The 14,832-nt window shown below is 40.0% G+C and overlaps 1 protein-coding gene across 3 annotated transcripts in view; it reads left to right on the top strand.

Annotated features, from left to right (window-relative positions):
• The window catches only part of METTL9 (methyltransferase like 9), a 52,731-nt gene that overhangs the window by 23,168 nt on the left and 14,731 nt on the right, over positions 1-14,832 (top strand). For all 3 annotated transcript variants that reach the window (XM_047087724.1, XM_047087723.1, XM_047087722.1), the window contains exon 4: positions 6,805-6,989. In XM_047087724.1, the coding sequence (XP_046943680.1) occupies positions 6,805-6,989 (185 nt within the window). The remainder of the gene's footprint in view (positions 1-6,804; positions 6,990-14,832) is intronic.

Here is a 14,832-nt window from a genome sequence, read left to right as displayed (position 1 = left end):
TAGGAACATGAAATAGGAGGAATTATGCATTAATTGTCTTCTCGTGAATGGCTTATTTTACTAAACCTAATGTCTTCAGGGTTTATCCTTGTGGCATGTATCAAAATCACCTTCCTTTAGAAGGCTGAATAATATTCCATTGTATGGATGTACCACACTTGGCTCATTCATTCGTCAGTGGACCCTTGGGTTGCCTTCATCTTTTAGCTATTGTGAATACTATTGTGAACGCGAGTGTACAAATAACTGTTTGAGTCGTTGCTTTTGCTTCTGGGTATATACTCAGAAATGGAATTGCTGGATTATAATGTAGGACCCTGTTTAATTTTTTTAGGAATTGTCATACCATTGTCCACAGCAGCTGCCCCGTTTTACATCCTGGCAGCAGTATACAAGGGCTACAGTTTCTCTGCATCTTCGCGAGTACTTGTTATTTGCTTATTTTTTTGTAATAGCCATCCTAATGGGTATGAACTGTCAAATCTTGGTTTTAAGACCATCTTCTGCTCGAGAGACTTAGAAAGAGAGCTGTTTTTTATTCAGTATGGATTCTATTGAATAGGAGAAGAAGGTGCTGGGTACAGAATGGGCCTGCCTCCTCCTCTGATATTTTGGAAGCCAGGCTTAGCCTTAGAAAGAAGGAAAAAGGAATTATGAACTCACTTTTGTATCCACCTAAGTTTCTGCTTCTACAGACAGCATTAGAGTAGCTCTTGGAGCACGACTTGATTGAACATTGGCAAAACATGGAAATTTTAAGCGTGGAGAAGAGAAGACCAAGTAGGAAGGGGGTGGAAGGGAAGATTACGATCAAATGTAAAGGGGTTTTATATGGAAAGAGAGGAGTAAGTGTAGTTTCTGGTATAATCATGCACAGCTAGGTCTCAGAAGTTGAGGTAGAGTTAAGGGACACTCACCTTCCTAACAGCTCAAGTATTCAAGTCCTTGCCCCACTCAGTGTTTAAATAGCTATTAGGGATGCTATCATAGGAGACTTCTGTCTGTGTGAGGTTCAACTGTGTGATTTGTAAGATCCCCTTTAGCACTAGCAGTCTGTCTCAGATTAGATCCTGGAGGGCCTGTGTAGTGATAACTGAATTCTTCTCTTTTCTCTTTTCTTTTTTCTCTCCTCTTTTCTCCTCTTTTCTCCTTTTTTCTCCTTTTTTCTCTTCTCCCTTCCCTTCCCTTCCCTTCTCTCTTCTCTCTTCTCTCTTCTCTCTTCTCTTCTCTCCTTTTCCTCCTTTCTGAGAGAATCTTAAGCAGGCTCCATGCCTAGCACAGAGCCCATCGTGGGACTTGATCCCACAAACTAGGAGATGATGACCTTCACCGAAACCAACAGTCGGACACTCAACCGACTGAGCCACCCAGGCGCCCCATGAATTAATTTCTAATTAAAGAAATACTTCAGTATTTTTGGGTGGTTCAGTCGGTTAAGCATCTGACTCTTGGTTTCAGTGCAGGTCATGATCTCCTGGTTTGTGGGATGGAGCCCCACTTTGAGCTCTGTGATGACAGTGCAGAGCCTGCTTGGGATTCTCTCCCTCCCTTTCTCTCTGCCTCTCTCTCTCTCTCAAAAGAAATAAACTTAAAAGAAATTAACTCATCATTTGAAAACTTCATGCCAAAGTCCTAATCTGTCACTCTCCTCCCATGTAAAAAAAATCTGTTCAAAAGTAGATATGGGGAGGAAGGTGTTTGAAATGTTTTCATTCCCCTCCTACTCACCCCTGCTCCTTCCCTTGCTTGCTTGCCATTGAAGCCCTTCTTAAGACTAAATGCCTAAATGGAATTATCAGTGAAATTTAGATATCTGAATTAATAATTCATTGTATCTAGAGTTTACATGCTGTGTAACCTAGTAAACTTACTACCCTATGAAAAATACTTAATTTTTTTCCCCTAATACGTAGCACATATGCCAAAATCTGCAGTTTGACCTAAATAGGGAATTCATACTGATTGATATTCTCTCCACAATATTTTTAGTATTAAATAAGAACATACTCACAAAAATGGTGTTTTTCAGCACAGTGTGAGATGTTTTTTTAATATGAAATTTATTGTCAAATTGGTTTCCATACAACACCCAGTGCTCATCCCAACGGGTGCCCTCCTCAATGCCCATCACCCACTTTCCCCTCCCTCCTACCCCCCATCAACCCTCAGTTTATTCTCAGTTTTTGAGAGTCTCTTATGGTTGGGCTCCTTCACTCTCTGTAACTTTTTTTTCCCCTTCCCCTCCCCCATGGTCTTCTTTTAAGTTTCTCAGGATCCACATAAGAGTGAAAACATATGGTATCTGTCTCTCTCTGTATGACTCATTTCACTTAGCATAACACTCTCCAGTTCCATCCACGTTGCTACAAAGGGCCATATTTCATTCTTTCTCATTGCCACGTAGTACTCCATTGTGTATATAAACCACAATTTCTTTATCCACTCATCAGTTGATGAACATTTAGGCTCTTTCCATAATTTGGCTATTGTTGAAAGTGCTGCCATGAACATTGGGGTACAAGTACCCCTGTGTATCAGCACTCCTGTATCCCTTGGGTAAATTCCTAGCAGTGCTATTGCTGGGTCATAGGGTAGCTAGTTTTTTTGAGGAACCTCCACACTGTTTTCCAGAGTGGCTGCACCAGTTTGCATTCCCACCAACAGTGCAGAGGGTTCCTGTTTCTCCATATCCTCTCCAGCATCTACAGTCTCCTGATTTGTTCATTTTAGCCATTCTGATGGCACAATCTGAGATTTTAATGAGGAAGTAATATCTTAGGTTGGGGTTTGTCCAACCTGCTGGCAGGGCAGACTTTTAGCTTAATACCTCGTTTTCTTGGCTTGGGAGCTAACTATTTTTTGTTTCTCTTCAATATCTGAGTTCATGAAAAACACACAGAAAATGGTTGAGTTCTTTTTCTGTGTTGCCAAGGTATCCTTATTTATGCCAAAAAATCCAGTTGTAAAATTTAAGGATCTGGCTTTGATTTCTAAAACAAAACAGCAATTTTTTTATACTGTTGGTGTTTTGCTTTTTATTTAGGATTTACCAACATGCCGATTGCTTTGTCACTTCTGTAAGGAAATATGTTTTAAATCCTCCCGGAAGATAAACTATTACTTAACTTGTTTTCTTGAAAATAATAATTCCAGGGTTAGAAATACTGTTTTGGAAAAGCCACAGGCACAGGAAAGGATTATATAGTTAATTTTTGATTAGGTGTACTAATGAACAATTCCACAATTCAGGGGACAATAAATTTTTTAAAAAAGATTCTGTGGCAGGAAAAAATTTTGGCAGCATGTTTTCCTTCCTCAGTCTGCTTCACCAAAAGTTAGTGGTAAAATTAGTTGGTCTGAATGGTAGTTAGATGGTAGAGGAAATAAGGGTGTGGGAAGATGCTGCGCTGTAAAGGGTGTGGGTTTAGAATTAAATCTGCATAGACCTTTCACCCATGCGTAATCAAAAAGGAATCTTATCGGGGCACCTGGGTGGCTCAGTCGGTTAAGTGTCCGACTTCGGCTCAGAGCCTGGAGCCTGTTTCCGATTCTGTGTCTCCCTGTCTCTCTGACCCTCCCCTGTTAATGCTCTGTCTCTCTCTGTCTCAAAAATAAACGTTTAAGGGGCGCCTGGGTGGCGCAGTCGGTTAAGCGTCCGACTTCAGCCAGGTCACGATCTCGCGGTCCGTGAGTTCGAGCCCCGCGTCGGGCTCTGGGCTGATGGCTCAGAGCCTGGAGCCTGCTTCCGATTCTGTGTCTCCCTCTCTCTCTGCGCCTCCCCCGTTCATGCTCTGTCTCTCTCTGTCCCAAAAATAAATAAACGTTGAAAAAAAAAAATGTTTTTTTTAAAAAAATAAACGTTTAAAAAAAAATTTAAAAAAAACCCAAAAAGGAATCGTATGTACATGTTAACACCAGAGAACAGAGATTCTCAATGTAAGTTTGAAAGCTACTTGACTTGAATCCATTATCTGTAGGTTTGGGATCTTTCTTGAAAAGAAATTATTATAGTTTAAGAATTCTATTTCTCTGGGTGCCTGGGTGGCTCAGTTGGTTAAGTATCTGACTTCAGCACAGGTCGTGATCTCATGATTCGTGAGTTCAAGCCCCGTGTCAGGGTCTGTGTTGGCAGCTCGGAACCTAGAGCCTGCTTCAAGTACTGTCTGTCTGTCTGTCTGTCTCTCTCTCTCTGTGCCCTTCCCCTGTTCGTACTCTGTCTGTCTCTCCCTCTCTCAAAAATAAACATAAAATTAAAAAAATTTCTATTTCTCATGCTAACATCCTTTATTTTCTTAAAAAATTTTTTTAATGTTTTTTTTTTTGAGAAGGTGGGGAGAGATTGAGAGAGACACGGAGCACAAGTAGGGGAGGGGCAGAGAGAGAGGGAGACCAGGTGCCCCTTTATTTTCTTTTTTTAATGAAAAGATGTTGGAGACTGAAGTGCAGACTGCTCTTCACTCACAACCCACCACCCGGAAAGCATCAATTCACGGACCAGTTGTCAGGCTCTTTCTCCCCTTAGCTGGGGAGAGTGGGTTCCTTGGCCTGAATAGCCCATTAGGAGTTTCCAAGTTGCAATTTTTACTCTGCCAGTGACTTACAGTATGATTTGGACAAGTGACCTCTTCCACTGTTCTCATAAGTGGAGGAAATCTTAACCACGGGTCTCAATTCCTGGGCTAATACACAGTTCGATTGGGGCCAGTACATTTGTCTTCATCGGTGGAACTGAGTTTACAAGTGAAAAGTCACCATACAAAGATGAAGAAGGGCTTCTAAATGTGTAGCTGGAACTGTCCCTTATTAAAGCCATAATTTTTTATTGGAGCATGTTTTTCTTTCAAAATCTGCAAGTAATTCAGAGATGGATTTGGTGAGATTATTCTATATTAAAACATGTTGATAAAAGTTTGGCTTCTGCTTCCTTATAGATGAGCCTAAGACTTTTTTTGTTGTTTTGTTTTTTTAAATCAAGTGTATCATTTGGTTTTTTTGTTTGTTTTTTACAATTTATGAATTTAAATAGGCTGTTTGACTGAGGTATTAATATCTAAAATAGTCCTTTTCAATTGTTCATTTGGTTTTTAAAATGAGAATTGATAGTATTTTAAAAAATTTTTTTAATGTTTATTTATTTTTGAGAGAGAGAGAGACAGACAGACAGAGTGCAAGCTGGGGAGGGGCAAAGAGGGAGACACAGAATCTGTAGCAGGTTCCAGGCTCTGAGCTGTCAGCCCAGAGCCCGATGCAGGGCTTGAAACCACAAACCGTGAGATCATGACCTGAGCCGAAGCCCGGCGCTCAACTGACTGAACCACCCAGGCGCCCTGGAATTGATAGGATTTTTATCCCCAAAGTAGGACCTTTATAGTTTGAATGAACTAAATCCAGTTTCTAAAATAATCATTGCACAATAAAGTGATTTTGGAGCCCTAATGCCCTACTTATTTCAAGCAACAAAGGATTCTGACTAGTCCCTTGAAGTTGGTTAGAGCATTGTTTTGGAGGAGGGTTTAGTTATTACAAAAAACCTAGACTGAAAACAAGATGCAGCTGAGTGGTTTGTGCTCCTTTATTCTATTTGAAAATGCTCTCAACTATCACTATGCTAATGAGTTTTTTAAAACAGCCCTCATTATACTTCCAGAATTTTCTAAGTTAACTCTACTGTATCTACTCAGCATTATCAAAGACTTGTTTACCAAAGATCCTTTTTCCTGCTCCCTTTTCTTCCCTGCCTCTATCATAACATGCCCCATCTGCCACATTCTGATTGTCACAACCAAGCAGGAGTGAGTAATTTACAGAATTGCCTTAATGGTGTGGCTGACAAAGACTCTTGATAAGAGAACTCTTCCTGTGGATAAAACATTGTAAAGGACTTAGAAATGTTCTGAGAGAGGGATGGTAGGAGAGAGAGGGAGAGGGCTGAGAGTAGTGTGTTAACTGTGCTCTTCATTGACGCTTTTAATAGGATGCCCCATGCTTCGTCGTTTCTATATAGTTATTCAGATAGGAAATTCTAGAGTATGAATAGTACCTGTCTCCTGGAAACAGAGATGTGTGCTCAAAGGCCATAGGTTGTAAGTGGAAATTACCTTTTTAAGAAGATACCCAGCCATAAGAATACCCCTAGCCATTCTTAAAAATAGAGGGGACTCCAGGAATATAAACCATGAATATGTGATGTATTTTATGATTACATTACAATGAAGTAAAAAGTAGGATTTTTTTTGGTTCATTTTATGTTCAGGAATTTGATGCCCTAGTTGTATAACCATTTTTAGCGCCTTGTAACTCATTCTTATTAAACATATGTTTTGTTCTTTTTTTTTTTTTTAATTTTTTTTTTCAACGTTTATTTATTTTTGGGACAGAGAGAGACAGAGCATGAACGGGGGAGGGGCAGAGAGAGAGGGAGACACAGAATCGGAAACAGGCTCCAGGCTCTGAGCCATCAGCCCAGAGCCCGACGCGGGGCTCGAACTCACAGACCGCGAGATCATGACCTGGCTGAAGTCGGACGCTTAACCGACTGCGCCACCCAGGCGCCCCTGTTTTGTTCTTATAAAGGAGGTATATGTTTTTAGATTTGGAAATGGGTGAAATGCTAAATTTAAAGAAATAGAGTTGCTGCTTTTCTTTGCCTGGCCATCTTATTATTGCAAATATAAATTATAAATGAAAGATCTTGCGTTTACTTTGATTGAGAAGACAAAGTTAGAGCCTGTGAGGCATCCCAATTATTTTCAAAGATGTCTTTAAGGGCGTTTATATCAATCAAGTTCTTTCTGATGTTTTTAGAGTGCTTGGTATAAATGAATGGCAGAATACAGGGTTCCAGTATGATGTCATCAGCTGCTTGAATTTGCTGGACCGCTGTGATCAGCCCCTGACTTTGTTAAAAGATATCAGAAGCGTCTTGGAGCCCACTAGAGGCAGGGTTATCCTTGCCCTGGTTTTACCCTTTCATCCTTATGTGGAAAACGGTAAGTGTGGTCAAGTCATTTCCTACCCAACATAGATGTCTTTTGGTATTTGTGATTCTGTTTTCTTAGAATAGCCTGGAATTTAAAGGAATATGGTTAACCCATGCACAACATCACCTTGGTTAATGTTCATATTAATGTGGATTTTGTAGAACCTGGTGTCCCCTTTGCAGTGGTAATAGTGAGTACCCAGCTGGGTCTGCGTGCGTGGACCTAAAATGTGAAAACCTAAAATGTGGCCATATTTTCTGTTCTGAAATGGAGCCTCAGCCATTTGTTTATCAGCTTAGAACCTGAGCCAAGATATAAGTGATGCCTTTTAATGTACCTGGATATACTTGTCGAGTGCCACAGCTGTTTGGTGTTTTACATCTCTTGTTCCAGACTCGAAAAATGGTAAATGCCATTACCTGTTTTACCCTCGTGAAGACCATTTGTGTTCCAGCATGTGTCATTTCTTTGTATGACATTGGGTTTTTGGTTGCAGAGTCTTGCTCTTCCACAATCCCGAGTGAAGAATGTATTGAAAGAAATGGTTTGATTTCGTATTACTTCATATTTACTGTGATCTGGTAGTAGCCACATTAACTCATGGTTTTAGCTCACGTGGTTTGCATTTCAGGTCTTGTTGGAAGTTATGATTTTAAGCCTCTCCTTTGCATTTTCATTAGTTAATAATGTGCAGTAATACAAAAACTATTTATTAAGTAATACATGGTAATATTTGAAAATCTTTAGTTTTTCCATTTTACTGCTTGGTTCAGCCTTGGGTTCAAAAACTCTAAGAGCCTGCAGACATTTTTAAGACCTGCATTTATATTTCATAAGCTTCGTAGTTCTCAAATATCCGTGAAAATCTGTCTTAAGGAATAATATTCATGTTTGCTTATAACCATGGATTTGACTTGCTCCTTTATTTCTTCTTGTCCTTATTTTTAGCCCCCTCAGGTCTTAGTCCCTTCAGATTAAATGCTTGTTTTAACATTTACCAAATGATTTTAGATGTTTGTTGATGATGGGGAAAATGCAGAATTCTTTAGACATAGGGGGGTGGGAAGGAGTGCAGATAGACCAGATCAAGCAATTCCTGTTGGTGAATCACCTGGTCGTGGTAAAGAAAAAATTGCTTTCAGTGTGAGTGCCCATATAGCGTGTATGCATGTGTAAGTGTGTGTGTGTGTGTGTGTGTGTGTGTGTGTGTGTGTGTGTGTACGTGCAGTACAGTGAGGATCCTAGGAAATGTCCTTGGTAATTCAGCAACCTGACTTGTCAGTGCTGTTCCCTGTGTAATTAAGCCTTAGCTCCATCTCTGCATTGCAATCACTAGTCATCAGATTATAAGGCCCTGGTTTCCTGTGTCCTGTTGGGCAACCACATGATAGAATTTTAGTGCTATTTCCTGGCATAGCAGGAGGTGGAAGAGCAGGGGAAGAAACATTAATCTAACCATGAATTTTATTTCCTTGTGTTTCTCACACTAAAAATTGAGAGGAAATCCAACTGCACAAGAGAACAGTCCCCAGTAAGGCCTGAAAACAAGCTCCTTGGTTGTGGACGTGCAGTTGCCTACCAAGTCCCAGGAATCTGGCACATGACGTGTAGCAAACATGAGTACAAGAAGCTTTTTTGCTGTGGGTGGCCTTTATTGACCTATCCATTTTGCATATTGCTCCCCGGCACTCCGTTATTGCTTCCTTTCTTTAAGTCGCTAATTAGATCCTGATGATTTCCATGTGACACAATGTGAGGACTGTGAGCTGCAAAGTGACCTTGTTGTGTGTGTGAGTTCGTGAATACTGGGCTGTTTTAAGGAAATAGGAGTGTGCTTTGCATACTTGGCCCAATTTATATTTCAACAAAAAGCAATTGTAGATGAAATTATTTTTTGCACTTTTTTGATTTGTCTTTAAGTCCTGTCACTGCAATTTTGTTTCTTAGGTTAATTTGGAAAAAATGTAAAATGCATCTTTCTAATTTCAATTTCCATTTATTTGGTTTCCTGACCCAGTTTTGGTTATGGGGTCATTAAATCTATGTGAGAATTGTTCTAAGCATCAAATAAGGGAAGAGTAGATAAAAAGACAATTATATTGCAAAAATGAAAATTTAGTGGCATGCTTAATTTTTTAAAAAGTATAATTTTGTAAAAAAAATAAGTCATGGTAAAAAGAGTTCAAGCAGCTAGCAAGAGGGTATAAAATGAAAATTTTCTCATCTGTTCCAGTTCCACAATCTTGCTCAGGTCTCTCGAATATTCTTTTAAAGATCATCTATGTAAATATAACTGCACATGAAAAAAAATGATAATATTATTAAACCCCACTGTAAATACTTTTGTTGCCTTTTTCCACTTAAGTGTATCTAGGAAATTGTTCCTTATCAGCACATATGTACCTGCATCATGGTCTGGATATAAGCAATGGTATGTTGGAGTCAGTTTTACTGGCTCATGAGAGCAGATTGTTACATTGTGAATTTAGTGAACTGGTTTTTAAACATGGCTGTTATTGAAAGTGACCACTGAGTGGTCAATGGGAGCACTAAGGTCTTGGAAATTGGCAAATACTATGATAGCCTCTCCTTTCTCCAAGCTGGCTGGTAAACATTTACCAGCACATCACTGGGTGTAGAACTTTCCTTGAGGAGGCCCCTGTTGTACTTTTAGGGACCAGCAGTTTGCTTTATAAATAATAGTGAAATGAACACTCATAGGCAGGTCTTTTCATATGTGTAAGTATGTATCAGAATGCTTTCAGCTTTAAGAAACAGAAGGAGCAACCCAAATTGCTTTTAAAAAATAAGAGTTTATTTTAGAAAAGCAGTTCCATGGTTGCATGGTTGCGTTAATTCTGTGATACAGCTGCTCTGTTGAAATTGAGAGGTTGCTTTCTTCATCTTCAGTGTGGTGATAGTCCCCTCAGAATTGCAAAGTGGTAGGGGCGCATGGGTGGCTCAGTCGATTAAGCATCAGACTTCGGCTCAGGTCATGATCTCATGGTCCGTGAGTTCGAGCCCCGCGTCGGGCTCTGTGCTGACAGCTCAGAGCCTGGAACCTGCTTTGGATTCTGTGTCTCCCTCTCTCTCTGCCCCTCCCCTGCTCATGCTCTCTCTCTCGCTTGCTCTCTCTCTCTCTCTGTCTCAAAAATAAATAAACATTAAAAAAGAATTGCAAAGTGGCAGATACAGTGCCAGGTGTCCTGTGTAGGCATGACAAAGTCTTGAAAAGAGAGGATCCCCACACATCTTTTTTTTTTTTAAGTGAGGGAAACCTTCCCCAGAAATCTTCCCATCACTTTAGGGCCCGTGGGCAAGGATGGGGCACATGTTCCTGCTCAGCCAGCAACTGGTCAGGGGCATAGAACAGTCACGATGCACTCTCTGGGTCTGGAAGGGAGTCGTCTGCCCTCAGCCTATTTACATTGTTGGGTAAGCTTGCAAAGAAGGTGGAAGGGAATTGGTGTTGACTGCTCTTATGCCACAAAATATCTTCATTCATTTAGAAAGTGTTTACTGAGTGCCTAGATGCTGGAGATACAGTACGTAGAAAACATGTAAATATCCTTGCGCTCATGGAGCTTACCTTCTAGTGAGGAAGACAGGAAGCAAATGGCATGCTGTTGGTGATAATGTTAGGGAGAAAATAATAAAAGCAAGAACGGGGCATCTGGAATTGGGGGTTGGGTTTGGGTGCTATAATTTTAAAGAGGATACTCAGGAAAAGGCCTTACTGAGAGAGTGACATAGAAAAAAAAAAAATGAAGGAAGTCAGGTGTAAGGTTTTCTGTACAGTCCATTTCTAGGAGTGAAACTGCTTGTGAAAGAGTTGTCCTGATAGCTAGCCTGCAATCCTAACCCATTTATTGAATAGTCATCTTTTCCCCAGTGCTTTGAAACTCGACCTTTATAATAGACTGAAGTCCCCTATGGATTTGGTTCTATTAAGATGTATCCTTCCGTGTATGCCAGTACCCAACTATTTTAATTACTGTAGCTTATCATACATTTTTAAAAAATGTTTATTTATTTATTTTGAGAGAGAGCGCACATGTATGAGCAAGCATGAGCGGGGGACAGGCAGAGAGAGAGGGAGAGAGAGAGAATCCCAAACGGGCTCCACACTTACAGCTAGGAGCCTGACAAGGGGCTCAATTCCACGAACCGAAAGATCATGACCTGAGCAGAAATCAAGAGTTGGATGCTTAACTGACTGAGCCACCCAGGGGGCCCAAGCTTACCCTACACTTTAATGTCACAGCATTAGCCCCCTTTCATTAGTTCCTTTGCAGATTTTTCTTGGCTTATTTATTTAACAGATCAACTTCAGCACTAGTTGGTCTAGTTTAAATTTTATAGATTGATTTAGGGAATATTGAGTCTTCCTAGCTAGTAGTAGGATGTGTCTCTCATTTAAAAAAAATTTTTTTAATGTTTATTTACTTTTGAGACAGAGACAGAGACAGAATCTGGGTTGGGGAGGGGCAGAGAGAGAAGAAGATACAGAATCCGAAGCCGGCTCCAGGCTCTGAGCTGTCAGCACAGAGCCTGACGCAGGGCTTGAACTTACGGACCACGAGATCATGACCTGAGCCCAAGTCGGATGCCTAACCAACTGAGCCACCCAGGCACCCTGAATTCTTTAATTTCCTTAGTAACAGAAGTTTTTCTTCATAAACGTCCTGCACAGTTTTTGTTAGATTTATTCTAATGGTGTGTTTGTGTGTGTGATATTGTTAAATAGAAATTTTCCTTCTATCATTATTGTAACTCTTAAATTTTTTCCCAGCTTTTTGGGAAATTGACAAAAATTGGATGTTTTTAAGGTGTACAGCATGATAATTTAAATATACCTGTATGTTGTGAAGTTATTACTACAAATTAATTAATACATCCATCACCTCACATAGTCTTTTTGTGTGTCATAACACTTAAATGATCAATTCTTTCAGCAAACTTAAGGTGTACAGTGTAGTATTATTAACTATAGTTACCATGCTATACATTAGATCCCCAGAGCTTACTCATAACTGGAAGTTGGTGACCGTTGACCAATATCTCCCCATTTTCCCCACCCTCCAGCCCCAGGCAACCATTGTTCTAGTCTCTGGTTCTTCAAGTTTGACTTGTTTAGATTCCACATATAAGTGAGATCAGAGATCATGCAGTATTTGTTTTTCTGTGTCTGGCTTATTTCACTTACCATAATGCCCTCCAGTTTCATCCATGTTGTTGCAAAGGGCTCTTGCATCATATTTTAGAATGAATGGTAGGTGTACATAACATAAGCAATTGAATTTTTGTGTATGTACTAATTTTTTAATCGGTTTAGATTGTTGAATTATTTTAGTGTTTCCAGTAGCTTCTCTACTGATTCTCTTGTGTTTCCTTGATGCATCTACAAATGATTTTGCTACTTCCTTTTCATTTTTAGACTCCCCCCCCCCCCCTCAGTGAATTGGTAGTTAATTCCAGAAAATGTTTTTTTAAATGGTGGGCGTTTTTGTCTTGTTTTTGACTTTAATGTGAATATTTCTGCTTTACATGTGATGCTGTCTTTTGGCTTGAGATTGCTGTTGATTGACTTGAAATATATATTCTTTTAAATCTCGTTTTATTAAGAGCTTAAAAGTCAGGAATTGCTGTTGAATTTTGTTACTGTATATTCATCATCTGTGGAGATAGTCATTCTGTTTTTTCTCCTTTGACTTGTTAAATTAATAGTACTTGTATAATACATATCCACCCTTGCATTTCTGGGCTTAGATGGGATGGTCTTGTAATGCATCACTGGGTTGTACCTACAAAAATTTTAAATAAAAATATTGTATCTATCTGATATTTTATTTATTTGGAAAATGTTATCTTTGTCATGTTTTGGTATCAGTGTTCTGCTGACTTTGTAAAAAGTTATTGGGAAGTTTTTTCTTCTGTGCTCTGGCACAGTTTAAATTGCATGTGGCTCTCTGTTCTTGCAAAGTTTGGTAGAATTCTCCTGTGAAAGCAGTTAGGCCTGTGCCTTTGGAGAAGTAGCATTTGGCAACTTTCTCACTTTCTTTTAGGGTCATTTTTCTGGTTAAATTTGACATTTTTAGTCTTACAACTCCCAAAAGTCTAAATAGAAATCAGCAAGACTGATAGGACTGTTCCACAGAAAAAGCCTGGGCTTTGAGGACTGGCCCTGTTTGAAACACGGGCCTCTCATTAAGGTTAGTGTTTCATCTGTGAGAGCGGGGCTAACGCTTATGTTGGGGTTTGTTGTGAGTATTAAATAATCTCATTTATGGGATAGGGCCCCACCGCATCTGTGTCAATGTTGATATTTTATACATGTTATACTTCTTTCATCCCATTCTGTTCTGTTACTTCATTTTTGTCTGTGGCTTTATTAATCCTATTTGTTCAGCAGGCCTTTAGTGTGCAGTGTTCATCAGTGTCCTTCAGACCTACTTGAGATCTCTCCCTTTTAAAATAATAATCACAGTTTGATACACTGTAATATTTATTCATTTAACTGCACCCAGGCTTGAACTCACGACTCTGAGATCGAGAGTCTCATGCTCTTCAACTAAGCCAGCCAGGCGCCCCTGATGTCCTCATTGTAACTTTGTCTCAAAGTGTGCATTCTTCATCGCCTCATGTGACTTGACTCCACAGAGACTTAACTATATGCCTGTTAGCCAGCGCCTCCAGTTCACCCAGGTTTTATGTAGTAGAGAAAAATTACTTATTCTGAAAATCCTGCTGACATCTTTTGGTATGTAGTTTAAGTGCTCTTGTCTAGAGGGTAGTGTATAGACACTAGAAGCACGTCTTTGTTGTTTCCCTCTTGTTGGGATTTCTTTCAGTATTATTCTTCTTTCACTGCCATGGGAAACTCAAAGCTGAACAGAAAGCTGTAGCTTAATTTTTTCCAGTGAAAAGCCTGGATGCTCAGCTAGTAGGAAAATTAATATTGCCAGGGATTCAACAAACACTGCTTATGGAGAGGGGTGAGGATCGATGGCCAGGGAGTGAAGTGTGCTTCATATATCAGTTGACGGGCTGAAAAAATATTTTTCTATAGAAACAGCGTTCAGTTGTTTTCACGTAAAGGTGTTGGAGAGCCTAGTTTTTACCAGGCAACGAACACTAGGCAGTGGAAATACAAAGATAATGTAAAACTTGCTTCTGGTCTTAAGATACTTGAAGAATCATACAGAAGATAAATGTAAGCAGACAATGGCAGGATAATCTGATAAGAAATGTGACAGAGTACTCTGGGTTTAGAGAAGGAAAGACCCATTAAGAGCTAGGGGAGGTTATGGTAGGTTTCATGTAGGAGGTGACATTTCAGCTGTGTTTGTATCTGGGAAGTATTTTACCAGGCAGAGAGAACAGCACATGCAAAAGCAGGAGAGTGTGAGCAAGGTGGGATTAGGGAAGGACAAGGTCAGTGTGATCCAAGGGTGGCATGAAAGAAAGGCCTTTGACTGTATAATAGTGTAGCACCGGGACGCCTGGGTGGCTCAGTCAGTTAAGCGTCCGACTTTGGCTCAGGTCACGATCTCACTGTCTGTGGGTTCGAGCCCCGTGTCGGGCTCTGTGCTGACTGCTCAGAGCCTGGAGCCTGTTTCAGATTCTGTGTCTCCCTCTCTCTCTGACCCTCCCCCGTTCATGCTCTGTCTCTCTCTGTCTCAAAAATAAATAAATGTTAAAAAAAAAAAATTTCAAAAAAGTGTAGCACCTAACAGCTGTTGTTGGTTAGATGGGTGAATAAAAGGATGATATTAATATATACATCATTCACTGTGATGTATGACCTGAGGGAATGTAACTACTTTTCCAAAGGAGAACGCATTCTGAATTT

The sequence above is a fragment of the Lynx rufus genome, unplaced genomic scaffold (assembly GCF_022079265.1).
Source record: "Lynx rufus isolate CCGP_SWC_20201006 ecotype Redwood Valley unplaced genomic scaffold, mLynRuf1.p SCAF_23, whole genome shotgun sequence".
NCBI classification, from domain to species: Eukaryota; Metazoa; Chordata; class Mammalia; order Carnivora; family Felidae; genus Lynx; species Lynx rufus.
Note: the sequence above shows the minus strand (reverse complement) of the source record. Positions and strands in the feature narration are given on the sequence as shown.